The sequence below is a fragment of the Pteropus vampyrus genome, unplaced genomic scaffold, assembly GCF_000151845.1.
Source record: "Pteropus vampyrus isolate Shadow unplaced genomic scaffold, Pvam_2.0 Scaffold1, whole genome shotgun sequence".
Taxonomy (NCBI): domain Eukaryota; kingdom Metazoa; phylum Chordata; class Mammalia; order Chiroptera; family Pteropodidae; genus Pteropus; species Pteropus vampyrus.
The window spans coordinates 25,830,715-25,848,826 of NW_011888782.1; the positions used below are offsets into that span (position 1 = coordinate 25,830,715).

The following is an 18,112-nucleotide window of genomic DNA, read 5'->3' on the forward strand; positions in this document are numbered from 1 at the left end:
AGGCAGCTGGCTCATGGAATATTATAATGTCTCTTTTCTAGAGGCCTAGTAAACCTTAAAGAATATGTATTCATGGGTTGAATATTAACAGATACTGAACACGAGGATAAAGGAACAGCCCTTGCCAGTCAATGATCAAAAAGAGCATTTCTAGGGTCAACGAGACAAGTAGAGAGATTCTTCACCATGTCCATCTATTCTACCTAGGAAAATGACTAGTGATTAACAACAACTATTGATTTGAAAAATAGCTCTCTATGCTATATGTAGTAAAACATTTTAAAGTCATATCTAAAATAATATAAAATTTAAAAGCTAATATGCCAGCTAGCAGCTACTAGAGCTATAGTTGAGAGATTGGTCAAATGTTATAAAGAAAAAAAGTTGTAGGAATATAATATACCTTTTCAACTCAATAAAATTTCATTATCTATTTCCGAGATGGAAAGTTTTTCATCATTATGAAAGACATAAATCTTAAAGCCTTCCCAATTCCCTCTGTACTTCCACTGAATTTTGTACTTTATAGTACTCTCATTTAATAAAGCTTATTTTAATTATTCTAATAGAAACACAGATTCATCATTTAAAAATGTTTGAAAAAATAGTAATAAAGAAGAATATTACAATCACTTTTAAGTCTATCACCTATAGAACTACTGTTAACATTTTGCAGTATTCTCTTTCAGTCTTTATATGTATACTTTTTAAGAAAACTCAATTTGTTTATAGTTTAGTGTGCAGTTTAATTTTCCTCATGACACTGTTTTATAAGCATTTCTCCATAATTAAAAATATTCTTATAACCTTGTCTACTTAGTTTCATAGTTATTTGTTTGCAAACTTTATCAACTCTATTAGACTGTAAGTTCCCTAAGGGCAGGGCTAGGTCCTCTTTGTCTTTCTTTCATATGTCCACAATGGTGTTTCATATGTCATAAGCACCCAATAAGTGTTTATTGCATTAACTAAATTAAATTGAATCTGGTGTAACATTCTTACAAAGTTTCATTATATAACAGGAAAAAGAAAAAAAAAGAAAAAACAGAAAAAGAAGTTCATACACTATTGATGAGTATCAACTATGCCGATGCAGAAAATTCCAGCAGTGCATCCAGGTATTGTCTCTAAGGCTTGTGCCCTTTTCACCTCATTTTACAGAAAAACTATCAAAAATCTATGACCAAGCTCTATGCGGACATTTAAGTGTAAAGGGACCAGAGACAGTTGGAGTAGATACCTAAACTCTTCAGTCATATTGTCCATCATTTAGTTCTCCACTTCACAATCATGGCCAGCAATTTCTCCCAAATAAATGGATTCTTTATTGAAAGAGCTTACCTGTATCACAGCTGGTCCCTCTGATCAGCCAGGTAGAAGCAAGTGAGGTGGGGTCAAGCATGTCTTCAAAAGAACTGTTGCATGGCAGTCCCCAGGGAGAAGGCTTGGTGATACTGTTATTATTAAGCTGTTGCAACAAAAGCTCGGCAAGGAGCTCCATTAGACTTAATACTTATAATGGCTGTATTTGTTGCAAAAAAAAAAAAAAAGTACTCGTAAGAAAACTTAAACACGGTGGCTAAAGGACAAAGTGCTCTTCATTTGGTCTCTTTTCTTTTTTCACTAACATTCTAGTCAGGAGACTTCTCCTGAAATACAGTCAATTTGACCCAAGAGTAGCTTAATGGTGAGGTTTTGATAAGTGGACAAATATGCTATGTACTTTCCTAATTCCCTGAAATCCATCCCTTTCTTTAGATAATGCATTATGTTGTCTCCTTTTCTTTTTACGCTCTCCAGTGCCCCCACTGACTCCCTGGCATCTCCTTCTGCTAGCCACAAGACAGATCCTAGCACTGTGAAGCTCCACAAGCCACCAAAGCTTCTTCACCTCCCAGAGGGTTTTCAGAACTCTCCAGCCTGACAGGATAGTTTCAAGGCCCACTATAGTGTTGCTGGATGCTGCTTCATTTAGATTTCTGTGGCCACCAGGAAGAGAGATGCACCTATGGTAGCTGAGATAGGATTTTATTAAAATGATCAATAAGAGTATTCTCATATTAATCTAAACATTTCTTCAAAACGTTCTATCAGGTAATTCATTTTCCATTATTGAGGCTATTTCCATCTTTCCTCCTTAATTTCACTGATACTGTAACCTTAACTATTCCTGAATCACATTAGAATTATTTCTTTTTCACATTTTACATTACATTCCTGTCACTTCATCATAAATACATTTTCAAAGCATGAAACTGTATTATTTTAAGTATTTGTGATTTTCACACATTAGGGTTCCTGCCAGAATGTGATCTTCATCCAAAACAAGACCTAATTTTTAAAAGGACTCTTTTAAAACAGGTTTCAAAAGCAAGACACTATTGGTTTTAAAAACATCATATCCCTGGTTTAAACTGACAAAGTATATACTGCTACAACTATAACTCACCTAGAAATTAAAATTTGGCAGCAGGTAAGAAGCATAAAGCTTCTCATACGAAAGACTGGCAAGAAAAACTTTATTCTAATTTTTGGAAGGAAAACAATTTAATGTCGTTGATCATACACAATCTCTTAACATTTTTATGCATAAGGTTGGTAAAAAATGCTGAATATTTTTCTCATTTCTATTCATGACTTCAAAATTATAAAAGTAACTTCAGAAAAGATTGAGTTTAGGGCAAAAGAGAAAATGTTAATTAGAAGTAGTAATTTAAATCCAGAGTCAGGGTTTCCCCAGTTAAACTGTGGTTTTAACCTGCAGTAAAATCTCAATGCTTTATGAGTTCTCAAACCGATCAGTTAGTTCGAGCTATCGCAAATTGAGGAACCTCGTCCGCGGCTCCCTAATTTTTCTAGCCACTACAATTTAAACCAAAAACCACAGAAGTACTTGTATAGCTAAAATGGAGAAACATCCTTAGTATACATTAATCATGCTTTAAAAAAAAAAAAAAAATCTTGTAGGGAAAGCGGGGCAAGTATATTACTCATATTTTACGGATGGATTAACTGAAATAAATCCATTGTCCAAAGAGAGCAGAGCCCGAGGTAGGAGCCAGGGGTTCTGATTTCTAGTCCAGCTGTCTTCGCACTTCGAAGCCAGCTTGGTTAATCCCCAGACTTTAAATTCCTAGGGCTTGCTGTAATGGGTTGAATCACCACTAAATTCTTGTGTTCTCACAGAATCCCACAGCCTAGGGGCCGTAGTCTCCTAGCAGGAGACTAAGTGGGCGGTGCATCGTGACGCGCGAGAACCCTAAAGGCCAGAAAACCAACCCTCGGACTGTTTATCGAGGCGGCCCTGGACTCCCGGGTCAGGTCGCGAGACTCCAGGGACTATAAAGCGCTGCTGCCCAAACCCGGACGGGTTCAGAGAGCAACGTGACAGCCGACCGGCCTCCGCCCAGCGTCCCCACTCCGCGCCGCGCGCCGCGTGAGGCGAAGCCAGGCCCCGGAGCGGCGCGCGCACCCGCCGCCTCACGTCGCGTGACTCGGCGGGAGCGCGCAAGGTTAGCGCCCGCCCTCGCCGCTTCTGACGCAACTCTCGGTTCAGGTTCCGGGGCGCTGCGAAATCCTCCGGCCTGTGGGTCGCGCGGCGATCTCCGGATTCCGGGGCCGCGCGGCCTGCGGCGGCCGGGATGGAGGAGGCCGGGGAGGCCGAACTGAATTTGTCGCGTCTCAGCATGTCCCCCGAGACGCTGGAGTCGGAGCTGGAGTCGCGGGGCGAGGAGCGACGCGGCGCACGGGAGGCGGTGCTGCGGCTGCTGCTGCCACACAACCGTCTGGTGTCGCTGCCGCGAGCGCTGGGCAGTGGCTTCCCGCACCTCCAGCTGTTGGACGTGAGCGGAAACGCGTTGACCACGCTCGGGCCCGAGCTGCTGGCGCTTCGCGGCCTGCGCACGCTGCTAGCCAAAAACAACCGGCTCGGCGGGCCCGGCGCGCTGCCCAAGGGTCTGGCCCAGTCGCCTCTCTCTCGCAGCCTTCAGGTGCTCAACCTCAGCGGGAACTGCTTCCAAGAGGTGCCCGCCTCGGTGCTGGAGCTGCGCGCCCTGCAGACCCTCAGCCTGGGCGGCAACCAGCTGCAGAGCATCCCGGCGGAGATCGAGAACCTGCGGAGGTGAGCGGGTCCCTCCCAGACAGGAGGAAGGCCTGGAGCTGTGTCCGGAAGCCCCCGGGCGCCGGGCCTGGTCTTGACGCCTTTCAGTTGTCACTTAGCGTCTTCTTCCAGGCTCTCCCTTTTAACTCTTTGACAGTGAGTACTACCTGACCATCTCGGCTAATCTAATGTGACAGTTGTGTTTGTCCTATGCAGATTTTGGGGGCAGTTTTTCTGTCTTCTTTCTTGGATCTGGGGGCGTGATCCTAACTGAGCAGCTTCTCAAACAAACGTAAATCTGAGGTTGTCGCTTCCTTACTCCCGAAGTCTTTAGTGGTTTTCCACTCCTGTAGATCAAAGTTTGTGCCTTTTAGCAAGACGTAAAGGTACTCCGGTTTAACTCTTGCTTTCCACAATGTCGATTGCTCCCTATTCTCTCTCTGTAGTAGTACAGTAGATCCCCATAATGGAGAATGGGAGGGGCTATGATTTCAGACCCTCAATGGATACCTGAAACCTCAGCTGGTATGGAACCCTATAGATACTATGTATTTTTCTATTCATAAATATTCTTGATAAAATTTAATTTGTAAATTAGACACAGTAAGAAATTAATAGCATAATAAAATAGAACAATTATAACAACATACTGTAATAAAAGTGAATATGGTCTTTCAATGTTCATGTCTTCCACCCACATATTTAATGCCTTTTTCATCCTCATTAAGCACTTAACAAGCACTGTGGCTGAAATCTATGCAGTTTGAGATGTGACAGTAAAACTGGCACAAGTATCCTTTTCTTTCACAATTACACAAATGGAAGATTAATTCTTACTGTAGATCTTAGCAATCTCAGCATACTATTCTATTCTTTCCTTTTTAGAGAACTTTCACCTTTTCACTTAAAGGAAGCACTTTATGGCTTCTCTTTGTTGTATCTGAATTGCCAGCATCACCACTCTTGTACTTTGGGGCCATTATTAAGTAAAATAAAGATTACTTGAACACAAGCTGTGTGGTACCATGACTGTTGATATGATAATGGAGCCAGCTACTAAGTGACTAATGAATGGGTAGGTAGCATACTGGACAAAGGAATGATTCACAACCCAGGCAAGATGGAGCAAGATGGAGCGAGATTTCATCACACTACTCTGAATATGCCCAACTTAAAACTTATGAATTATTTATTTCTGGAATTCTCCATTGAATATTTTCAGACCATAGTTGACCGCAGGAACTGAAACTGTGGAAAACAAAACCACAGATAATGGGGGACTATTGTACTGTTTATGGAATTCAGTGAGCCATGCATTTTACCAGCAGCTATGGGCACTAACTAAAAACGTGTTGAATAGATGCAATGTCTTTGTATATGTACTGTTCCCTTTGCCTGGAATCTCGTCTACACCTGGCAAACTCCTATTCATCCTTCAAAACCCATGTCGAGGGTCATCTCTTTGTTTTCTTTATTTCCTGCTTCCTGAACAACATCTAATTTATTACCTATTCTGTACCTCTGTGCTTCATTCATCCCGCCATTACATTTACAGCGTTGATTATAATTCCTTGTTTACAAGTTTGCCTCACCTACTGGATTATTTAGTACATATGTGTCGAATTAAATGGAAGGAAGAAACAGACATGAGTAGCAGAAGTCCCCCAAAGGTGGTCTGCAGGGGAGTGAGAAATAAAGCAAGAGCAAATATATTGTCCAAAGTGGGGAAAAAACAGTGTCTTCCATCTGTAAAATATTTTCACATCTTTTATTGATTTTCTGAGATAACAGAATGTTAGAACTGGAAGGGACCTCAAGTGTAGTGAAAAAAACATTGGCCTGAGAATAAGAACTCTTGGTGTCCCAGCCTTAGGCAAGTCACTTAACATATTCTGACTACAGTCTCCTAATCTGCACACTGAGGCATTTGGACAAGATGTCTTTTCATTTACTTATCAATAGATATTTATTTAGTTTGTATCATGTGTCAGGTGCTCGGGATACAGTGGTGAACATGGTCCTGCCCTCATGGAGCTGATATACTATGAGACATTAAATAAGACATCTAACTAATTAAAATTGTTTAATATTTATAAGTGCTATAAAGATGTACAGAGTGTCTTGAAATAAAATAACAGAGGGACCTAACTTAATTTGATTCTTGAGCAAGAAACATTTGAAATGAGCTTTTGAAGGAAGGGTGAGAATTTACTAGGAGAGGGAACAGAACATGTGAAAGCCCAGAGGCAAGAAGGACTGAAGGCCAAAATTTTGAAAGGAGGACATTGTACTAGAGCATAGTGAGAAAGTGGCCAAGAAGGAAAATGGCAAATACATTATTTGGACCAGACCCCAGGCCATGTTAGATCTTGAAGACCCTGGTAAAGTTTTTATTTTATTTTACAGAGTTTTAAGGGCATCTCTCTTTGCTGTGTAAGAATGGAGTAGGGAAAGAGTAGAGAGATGAGAAGAGATTTTGAAGGCTAGTTAGAAGGAGGCTATTCTAGTAGAATGAGAGATGATAGTGACTTCTACCAGCCGATGCCAAGAGAGAGAATAAAAAAGAAGGGTTTGAGAGAAATGTAGATGCAAAATTGACAGGCGTTAGTTCCTTCTAATTTTGGTGTTACATAATTGTAAACTTCTCACTTTAATTTTCTCAATATATTGAGAAAAACCCAAAGCAATTATTAGTTACATTACATGGGGAAAAGAGTAGGCAAATATCCCATTTATTGAATACTTACATTACAGTAAGCCCTGTTATAAGTGCTTTAAATATGTATTTTAATTCTCACAATGACTCTATGAGATGAGAGGAAGAAACTGAGGCTCCGAAAGGTTAAGTCATAAGATCACAAAGCCAGTGAGTGGTGGAACTGGGTTTGACCCCTGGGATCTCTGACTCTAAACTCATGAATTTACCACAGTGATGGAGTAGGGCTAGAACATAATTCTTGACTTTTCTTCTGTTGCATATTTAATCAAGTTGGTCAAAGCTATTGCCTGGTTGATCCAATTTTCTAGGCTGTTTTTGGTCATTGTGCCTTTGGTTCCAAAGCATGATAGGATTGTGTGTGGGAACTTTTATGTCACATTTTAGTTGCATCCTCCATTCCTCTTTACTGATAAGAATCAGTAAAGTTTTAGGTCACGCTCCAAATATAAACTGGTTGAGAGTAGGCTAAGAGAGTCATGTAGAAATTTACTCTTAGAAATAGAAACAGCCTAGGAAATGGCCTGTTCACACTCTCTTCATTTTATAGAGAAGGAAACTGAGATTTAGTATCAGTGACTTGCTTGAAGCCAGATAGTAACAGTGTGATCATCCATGTGGTTCAGCCCTTAAAGGCTGCTTACTTACTCACTACTAAAATAATGCGTTAAAGCTTCAGAAATGTAGAGGTGGAGATTTAGTCACTTAAATCCTAAAATACTTGCTCAAGAACACCATTTTGTCTCAGAATATACATGGACTCCCTAGGCCTCATAGGTAACCCTGATATATATTGTATACTAAACCATGTTGCTTTAAAAACCAAATCAGGTATTTTTGGACATTAGGAAGATATCTATCCTCTCTAACAGCAATTTAAAAAATATTACAGAGTATTTAATCCACATGAAGGTTTCCTTTCTCCCCAAGCTTTATCATTTCAGAAAGGAATAACAAATACGTTAATTAGCTTAATTGGTGTAAATGACTTCTCCAGATTTAGCAGGGTGTCTTTATGTATATTTTCTGTACTTCGTTAATCTTTTTTCCTGGTAGCAAAATCTTTTTTAAATGGTTTCTGAAGGATCAGTTTTGAAGTATAACAAAAAATTGATGCTGAAAATACTATTTTTATGCTTAACTTCATTCCCATGGAGTAAATTAGGCCCAGTATGAATGATGAGGTTGTGGATATAGATTCTTTCCATCAAAGTATGAGGTTATTCTTCAACAAGTAGGTATATCTCATTGGCTAGTATATGGACAAACTTGTTTTTATTTTTATTATGTTGAAAAAATAGGTGTAATTAGTATTTTTTACCTGTTTCTTATGACTTCTTTTATCCTCAATTAGTTCAGACATTAATTGAGGAAGAGCTTAATAACTAATCACCCAGTGGGTATTAGACTTTATTTAAGAAATTGAAAGCTTCAGAGCCGTTTAGCATCCAGGGTGTTAGACATCTGAAGAGTAGGTTTGAGCACAAGTGAGTTTCATTGGTACCATTCCCCACATCTTTCACTCAAATAATTTTTACTTTTTCTGCTCATGACCCTTCTCTCACTGCTTGCTGTGGTTTTAGAAATCGAAGATGAGGATTATGATAGAAACAAAAGCTAAATATTAATGCCCTGGAATGTTTTGACAGTGGTATGCAATATGTTGACACCTTACAGAAGAGGTTACTGGACCAGATGATAAATAGAGTGTTACAAAGTTTAAATAAAAACACTTTTACCCATTTAGAGTCATATACTGAGTTTTTCTCTGGCTCTCAACTTCTTCCCTCTGACTTCTTTTATTGCCTTAGTTTGAGGCAAGTACCAAAAGATGATTCCTCCATTTTTGCTTCTACTTTTGAACCCATAATGTATTTTAAAAGCCTGTGGTGAGTGATAGTATTTGAAAATGATTCAATATGGAGATTCTGTCTCAAGAAAACTATTTATCCACAAATGTAAGGGTCTTGTCTTTCTGTTTCTCTTACTTTCTGTCTCTTTGTATACAAATTTGTCTCACTTTAATTTCATCTCCCTTTAACCAACTGTAATATAGGACTAGTGAATATTTTTGTTATATTTAATGTCATTTTTATTTGGGTGGAGAAGCACAACATTTTCCACTTGTATCTGTGGTCAAAGTTGATTAGCATGAAGGGACTCTGGTGTATTTTTTCAGTGCATCATTAGCCCTTGCTAGAGAAGAGACACCTACTTCAGTATCCCTAAGAATCGGAAGAGTGGGGTACTTTTCAAGAAACAAATTTAATGTCAGTCTGTTAACACAAAACAAAGGAAAGGAAGAATTTTTCTCTAAATTTGTGAATGATTTTCCTGTTTTCTATATTTTTTAAGCACTGAAAGAATAGAATTTTTCCAGGCCTGATTAACAGAGCTGCAATGCTGACAAACACAAAATATTTTAAATACTACAGTTTTGTTTTAAATTCAACAATAGTTTCCTTTCTCCTTACAGAAAAGCCTGTTTTAGAAATTTAATTTTCACAAATCATTTAAAGGCTTCAAGTCACTAGAACTTTGGAAATTACTTGAGTTTCAAAAAGATAAATAAGCCTGAAAATATACATTCAATATGCTGGTTACGTAATCTGATTAATGATACTCATCAGTTGCAAAAGAGAATTTATATAATTTCAAAATCATGGGCTTGGTTATATTTTAGAACATCAGATCTTTCTTTGCCAAAGTCACAGTAACTACTAAGGTTTAGCATCCCTTCTGTCTGTATACCTCCCTACCCTCTCCAAAGCATTGAGAGAAAATGACATTGAGTAGTAACTACCAGGCACTAGTTTCTCTTGACTCCTGACTTAAACAAATAGAAAGGACAAATATTTAAATTTGTGCTCAGACTCACTCTTCTTTTTCTTCACTTTGTTTTCTTCAGTAGACTATATTGCAAGTTATTTAACTATTGAATCCTTTATAAAGGGACTTCCAGGTTTGCTAATATTTTTCCCAGATAGTCTTCTCATTAAAATAATTCTTTTTCCAGGGTAATTTCTGTTTTGGAGGCTCCAGATATTCTGTTATATTTTAGTAGCTCTTATCATTGAGAAATAGAGATTTCTGAGTAAATGACAATTAACCATTTTGGTAGGACCAAAAAATTCAGCCGAGGGAGTTTTTTCACCAGTGCTTGAACATTTACATGTAGGAGAATTCAGTCTTGTATCCAAGTAATTGATTTTTACTACAAGGTAATATTTGAAAGATAAAAAGTAGCATATTAGAATTAAAGCTGTTTACTTTTACTAAGCATTATAAATCTAAAAGATTTACACAACCAGAAATAGAAAAAGTATTATTAATATATTTTTTAAATGACAAAACTTCAGATTCAAGTTGGCTTTTTGAGTTGCCACACATCAAAGAAGTCAGATTATGAAGTATAGATAAGAAATTAAACATGGAAGAAATCATACCTAAGAAAATTTTTTAATAAGGCAATCTATAAAGGCCTTTAAAGTATGTTTCCTAACTTCAGAGAGGTAAAGGAGGGAACATCATCAATGAAACAAAAATGAGAAGTTTAAAAATTGACAATTACGAAAACCCCACATAGAATTCCTAGAAATAAAAAAATAGGAACTCAGTGGGCTGAATGGTAGACTGAAGTCAGCTTATGAGTGAGTCAGTAAGCTGAAAGGTCTAATGGAGGCATTCTCCTGAATGTAGTACAAAAAGATACAAGAAATGGAAAGCATGAAAGAAATGTTAAGAGACATGGAGAATTGATTCTGAAGTTCAACTGCTGTTTACTAGGAATTCTAGAAAGAGAATAGAGAGCATATAGAAAAGGCAATGTTTGAAATAATAGTGGCTGAGAGTTTCCCACAATTAAAGAGAGTGCTCTAAACTGATATCTTGTCACATCATGACAAAATTTATTATATTTTATTAAAATTTATTATATATAACTTAAGAACAATAAGATTAAATAAAGAAGAAAGATCTTAAATGCTCATAATAATAAAGAAACAGATTACTACAAAGAAGCAATAGTAATAGTGGCTGAAATAAGATAATGGGACAGTATCTTTTCTAGTGCTAAGGAAAAGTAACTGCCAACCTAGAATTTTATGCCCAGCCAAGTTATTTATTACTCATGAGTGAGAAAAAAGCCTTAAAGATTAACAACCATAGTGGGTCCTTGCTGAAAGAACTTCTAAAGGATGTACTTGAGTTACACTCTAAAAGGAGCACTTGGTTATTGTGTGGAAAATAGCTGCTGAAGCAAGGGGAAAAGGGGACGTGATGGGAAGAGTAGAAGCAGAAAGACCAGACTGGAGCCTAATAGAGCAGCCAGATGTGAAACGACAGAGATTTGCTTGGTATATTCTTTTTATTCCTTTACCATTAATGGATTGGAGTATTTCTATTTTAAGTGTTATTCTTTTAAACTTACTAAGGTCTGAAGGGCCCTCTCATCTGGCCTTCTCATGCTACCTCTCTGACCTATTTGACTATCACTCTCCTGCCTCTGTCACCCTGATCTTACCCACACTAACTGTTTTGCTTTTTCACAGTACAACAAGCATTTTTCCACCTCAAAGATTTGTACTCAATCATTTCATTCATATCTCCTTTCAAATGTCATCTACGAGAAACTTTTTATGACCACCTTATCTAGAATATCATCACCATCAGATTACCACTCTTTTTCTTTGTAGCATTTAAAGATATCTGACAAAATATGTACAAATTCATTGATTTATTGTCTGTCTCTTTTACTAGAGTGTCAGCTATGTAAGGTCAAGAACTTGGTCTTGTTTCCACTATATTCTCTAGAATAGTACCTGGCACATGGTAAGTGTCTGGTTTATATTTGTTGACTAGGCACTTTACATGATATGTAATAATATTATTCCACTTTAAAGGAGAGGAAACTGGGGCAGAACAAGATAATTAACTGGCCCAAGTTCTTAATACTGGTAAGTGGTAGAGCTGAGATTAAATGAAATAAATGCTAACAAAAATAAAGTATATCTTGTTTATTTACCTATAATAAAAGCTCCCTGAAGATTGTATTATTTCTGTAGAGACTAGCACTATGTAAAACATTTGCTGAATGAATAGATGAAATGTGTTCACTATAGTGAAGACAGTGGCGGTATCTTGTCCAGCTTTTGTTTGCTTACTCTTTTTTTGTTTGTTTTTGTTCATTTATCTTTGCAGTTTAGAATGTTTATATCTTGGAGGAAACTTCATCAAAGAAATCCCACCAGAATTAGCAAATCTGCCTTCTCTAAATTACTTGGTACTGTGTGACAACAAAATCCAAAGTGTGCCTCCTCAGCTTTCACAGTGAGTAGTTTTAGGCAGTTTATATATACACAGAGATACATGCTTAGGAATTACTGTTCTACATTCACCCACATGTTTTATATGCAACAAAGAATTATATTCTCAAAGTTAATGATACATGAGAATTACATTTCTTAGGTTTGAAGTAAATTGGATCACTTATTTTTAATGTTACTTTTAAATGCTCTGGCTTATTCTTCAAAATATTTGTTTATTTGTTTATTGTAACCAAAAATAGAGTATTCATTTGGCATAGATTTCTTAGGTTTTATGGGATTTTATTGATTTTATATTTGATATGAAGCATTCCTATCCTAATGAGATAATGTGAAGGATCTTCATTCCTGTTACATTTAAAATCTTTCCTTTTTTGGGTATCTGAATGATAACTGCCCCCCCAAAAATCTTTAAATCTAGCATTTATCTTTGATCTAGCACGTCAGAATACTCCTAAGTTTTCTAAACTCTCTAAGATTCCATGGGCAAAAGTCCCTCATGACATTTACAAATCTGCACTCTAGTTTCAGCACCTTTTTATTTTACTTCCATTGACCTTAATCTTAATTGCTTATTGTTATGGGGAAACCAAGTTCTTCACTTAACTTCCTTGGTAGTAATCTTGCTGATTGTCATTGGGTTTTGACTGCATTCATTCTAGGTTGCATTCGCTTCGTTCCCTCAGTCTTCACAATAACTTGCTGACTTACTTGCCTCGGGAAATCCTCAACCTTGTTCATTTGGAAGAATTGAGTTTGCGAGGAAATCCATTGGTTGTTCGTTTTGTTAGAGATTTAACCTATGACCCTCCAACTCTTCTGGAATTAGCTGCACGGACCATTAAAATTCGAAATATTTCTTACACTCCATGTGATCTTCCTGAGAATCTTCTTAGATACTTGAGTTTAGCCAGTAATTGCCCAAATCCAAAGTGTGGAGGTAAGTTATTTCAGTGTCCTTGTTTCCCATTCATTTAGCTCTTTTTAAAATTGATGATCCAAGTGTTGTTTTCATTAGCTGCCTTCTTGCAGAGAAAGGCAGTTAGTCTCTGTTTGCCTCACCTTTTTACCAGAATGTAAGACATTTCACCCGCTCTGGATTTCTTTTTTTTTTCCTTCTCTTCTTTCTATTCTTTTCTTAGTATTTCATGATTTATACATAAGGAAAATACCCAGAAAGTCTCATCTTGTCTTGGAACTGTATAAGCTGGTAAAATGAGAGGAAACACAAAGGAAACATAAACAGTCCTCATTGCTTGAAAAGAAGCTCTAAAATGTTTGGTTACTTTTCCTATTTATTTGAGGGACATGTTCTTAGAGTCACCGTTCTGAGTATTAGCTACCATTATAAAGTATGATTCCAGACTTTTAGGAATGGGCTGACTGTGTGCCAAATGTATGCAGATTTTAGAATGTACCCTGGAATTTTATTTTCTTTTAAATCCATGGTTCAAAATTTCTTGATTTTAGAGCATTTGAAGAGAATTAAACAAATGTTACAATGTAAGGCAGAATGAGGTAGGAATTCAGTGTACTATTAGGAATCAAAGGAGGGAAAGAGTACATAATTAGATCTGGAAAAGATGAGACAATTCTTGAAGTACGAATTGGATTTCATAGGGTAAGATTGAAAATAAGAAACTTTTCAGATGGAGCAAGTAAAATTAGAGACAAAACAGTATGGGCAGAATGTTGGATGAGTAATAATTTGGCTTAAATGTACAGTTAGGGGAGTAATGAGAGAAAAGAGTAAAATATACATTGAGGCCAGGTTAGGAAGGTCCTGGAGTGCCAGGGGTGTGGGTGGAAGTTGGTGACTGATAGCAGGTCATTTTATTTTTGCCTCCCTCATAAAATCTAATCTGAAAAATCTAATTTGATGGGTGTACAGAAAGGTTTTTACTGTTGTGGGATAAATGTAGGTGCTGAGGAAATGCTATATAATGATGATCAGAGCCATATGAGATTTTCCCTGGAAGTCCTATCATGTCTTATAACTGTTATAAGGTTAGGAAGGGAGAAAATGATTACGTTCCTGGAAAGAATATTAGAAGAGAAAAAAAGGCATTATTGGTTTAAAGAAGACAATACTCTGGGCCATTTCTGGCCGCTCACTTTTAGAAGTAGAGTTTGCTATGCTGTGTCAAATTAGAAGTGCTTCAGCCTCTCTCTTGTTAGTTTTAACAATGGCAAGAGACAAAATTCACACCAGGCCATCAAGCTTAATAGTCTATATCTAATCTCTCCCTTAAATCTGTCCTTTTCTAGAAATGGACGGCTACAAGAATTCTCTTTTCTCTCTCTGAAGTGGCTTCTTAATTCTTCATTATATGGATGTGTTATTTATTTTAGGAACAAAAACATTAAAAGTTGTCAATTTAAAATTTGAGATAATATATAAAACTAACCATTGATATATTTGCCCTCAGACTCTTCATTTTGCTTCCCAATACATAAGAACAGGGATACCAAAACTCATCTTCTTTCTGCAAATTTTGTGTTTAAGTAATTCTTTCAGATCATAATTAAAGAAGACTTGTGGGCTTTTTTAAGTTTCTTAACTGTAGAGTAGTACCAAGGAATGGCTTAAATGGAGGAAGGGCACTTTAGGTATCCTATAATCTCTCATCAGCCACTGTCCACAAAGTCACCCAGAGAAAACAAGCTAAGTAGACAGTGTCCTTCTAATGTCAGCTCCCTTTAAGATAAATCTGGCTTTCTCTTTGCAGCCAAATTGCCATCCCTAAAACCTTCTAATATTTTTATAAACAGGGATAGAAGCATTTACTAGCTCTGCTTAAGATTCACAAAAGAAAAGGCTATATGACATTTCTTCAGAATGCTGGTGAAATGGTTGAAAAAGAAACAGTGTCTCTTTGCTTTGTAATGATTACTTTGCACTTATTCCTTTTTCTCTACTTTCTCTACAGGAGTCTACTTTGACTGTTGTGTCAGACAAATAAAATTTGTGGACTTCTGTGGGAAGTACCGCCTCCCACTGATGCACTACTTATGTTCGCCAGAGTGCTCTTCCCCTTGCAGTTCCTCTCACAGCTCTACATCCCAGAGTGAATCTGACTCGGAAGATGAAGCCATTGTTGCTGCACGCAGAATGCAAAAAGTCCTTCTTGGTTGAAGGAATGCAAGGTGGTATACAGTACTAAAAGACTGAGCAAAGGTGGTTAGAAAAGAAAATAAACTTTGAAGTTCGCTAGAAACCTTATCTTCATCTTGTCCATGAAAGAGTCAGAGGTGATGTAAAAGATTTTATGTTTCACCTACCTATTCAGTAGGAATGAGTCCAGTTCCATGTTTGGATTCTTTGAATATGATTCATTGTGAATGGCAGTTTCAAATTTGGCTGATTGTTTGCAGTTTTCACTCAAGGTTCACGTGACTCACACAGCAGACTAGAACATTCTGAAGAACAGTGCTATAATAAACCATGAGTGGTGTAACCTGTGACAGTTGAGATGAAGAAAGAAAGGATCAAAGCTGTAATTGTTATCAGAGTTGTCCATGGGTTTAGGTTGAACACTATACCATAATAGGATTAGCCTTCCCTTCACATATTGCCCGTACGTCTATATTGCAGAGCTGTTCAGATAAGCTCACAGATGGTTATGTAGGACCTAAACCTTTCTGACCTACTAACTGGTAAAGTAAGGGATATAACTTTATGTGGGATTTTAAAACTCTTTAGTTCTGCCCCTTTATTCCAAGTGATTATTGTTACCCTTAGTTAGTCCAGCAGTGACTGTTATAATGCCTTAAGCCCTAGCAATGATTTAGAGGCTTATTCAAGAAATAATGCCAGAGCAGCCTATAACCTGACATACTATGGAGAACACTTCAAAATATGCTTTAACAGAACTATGTAAAATACTTGAATATATAACATCTGAGCTTATGGCCAGCTTAACTTCATTTTTTGTTTGAACATTAAGTAATCCCCTACAGATCACTTTACACTTAATGGGAGGCCAGTCTTAACCAGTCTGTTCATAACACAGAATAATCATTTTTGATTGAAAAACCAGTCACATTTCTTTTGGTAGAAAAGAAATGTAAGCTAGTAAAGCTTCTTTGTATCTTGAATTAAAAGAGTGGGAAAATGATTTAAAAAATTTTAACCATTAGATGGGACTCCATTGCCTGTGTGTACTGAATTGTAACTTTCTTTACATTTTAAAGAAACACTAGAAAAACATTACAACAAGCCAGATAAAATTGAGGGCAGCAATCATTGTATTCGTACACAATAGAGCACCAAAACCAGTTTAACCATGGTATATTTTTTGAAAATAATATATTGATAACATAAAAATTTATTAAATATATCTTTAAAGTATATGCAGAAAAAGTTTCACAGATTAATTGCTTTTAGGAGTGACCAAATTTTATTAATCAGTTTAATATGCAATAAAAATTGATATTTCAATTATGAGTTGATATTATAAAATAAAATACAAAACACATACAATCACTAGATAATTAGCCTATAATAACATGGTGGTTCATTGGTAAATGTTAGCTATACAGTAATACACAGGTCAGAAATGCATTGGAACATGAGATGGTCTCCCTTGTGACTTACTGGCAATCCTGATAAGGCACACCATTTCTTAAAAGCAGATTGTTTTACAATAAATATATATCCCTGTATTATATTTTTGTCACATATTATTTTTTATTTTAGAAGAAAATATACTGTAGGATAGTTTAGAGTTTGTTTGTCTGTTATATGTTAATTCATGAAACACCATGAGAGTTTCATGACTGCAGTTGTGAAACGCTGCTAATGAGTGAAAACCTTCCCCTTGTTATAATGTAGTTAGAATCTTTTTTCCTTTTGATTATGAAATTTTCTATATCTCTAGAAGTAATCTAGTATATTTCTACTGCCTAGCAAAGTAATGCATAGGTGATTATATTGTACAATGGAAGTAATAAAAAATCTTTGTTTACTTCTCCATTTGAGCCACAGCAAGCTACATACTACAAAATTATGAACAATAAAGATGACTTAAGCAGTGCCTCAGTGGCAAGCCCAAAATATTTTGTAATAAGTGACTTAGTTTAGACACATAAAATATTTTCATAGAAAATAATGTATTAATACTCAATAGGACCAAATTTTTCTGGCTTAAATGCCTCAGTTTACTTCCTAATTCATTACCAGCTTAACCTGAATAACAGCTTGGGTAGTCTAAGAGTTAGTCTTTGTCAGATAATTTGGTTGATATGTAAATATGGTATTTAACCTACATACCATATTTCTGGCTTCCCAGAAAGAAGATAAACTGAGCTTTTACAGATATAAATACATCTAACCAGAAACAGTTTTTTAGCCTTTGCTATATAATGTAGATGTATTCCATAGTACACAACAAAATATCTTTCAACGTAATGTTTGTTATGGTTCTCTATATGTATATTTGAAAATCTAAGCTCCGTGTCCAACTGTCTCTGGTAACTTTTACTGAAATCTACATTATAGCTGTTAGTTTTATCTTTCTTTTAATCTTTAACCTAACATTTTACAAGAGCTGCTAATAATTTCTAAGATTTTCCCTGTTTTTTTTTACCCTACCTTCCCTTTTTCATAACTGGTGATTATAGAAATTAACCAGAAGGTGAGATAGAAGGGACTTGATATTCTAAAAACCAGATAATCAACTCCTGAATCATATAGCCAACTATGTATTTAAAATGATAGTCTTTATGTCTTTAGTTAAGTTGCATGTTTATGTTTAAACTACAGTTAATAAACTTTAACTGTATTTTTTTAGATTTATAGAATCTGCACCAATTTTCATAATGAAATAAGTTTTTATATTGCTCCATTGGGCAGTTTTAGTGACCAAAGCTTGTGTGGATAAAACTACTTAACCAAAGCAGTAATGTGTTTAGAAGGAAATTCTTCAGTGCTAATATTTGAAACTGAAATGGGTTCATTGAACATTCTTAATA

The 18,112-nt window shown here is 36.4% G+C and overlaps 1 protein-coding gene and 1 long non-coding RNA gene across 3 annotated transcripts in view; one reads left to right on the top strand and one right to left on the bottom strand.

The window, feature by feature from the left end:
* The window catches only part of LOC111731085, a 19,020-nt gene extending 15,637 nt beyond the window's left edge, over window positions 1-3,383 (bottom strand). The window contains exon 1 of one of the 2 annotated variants that reach the window (XR_002776955.1): window positions 1,342-3,383. This is a non-coding gene — a long non-coding RNA (uncharacterized LOC111731085). The remainder of the gene's footprint in view (window positions 1-1,341) is intronic. The other variant, XR_002776959.1, reaches the window with a different exon arrangement.
* Window positions 3,383-17,195, top strand: LRRC58 (leucine rich repeat containing 58). The gene is made up of 4 exons (XM_011373529.2): window positions 3,383-4,120; window positions 12,015-12,143; window positions 12,802-13,079; window positions 15,070-17,195. The coding sequence occupies exons 1-4, from the start codon at window positions 3,642-3,644 to the stop codon at window positions 15,273-15,275; spliced, it is 1,092 nt and encodes a 363-aa protein (XP_011371831.1). The 5' UTR covers window positions 3,383-3,641; the 3' UTR covers window positions 15,276-17,195.
* Window positions 17,196-18,112: the final 917 nt, after the last annotated feature.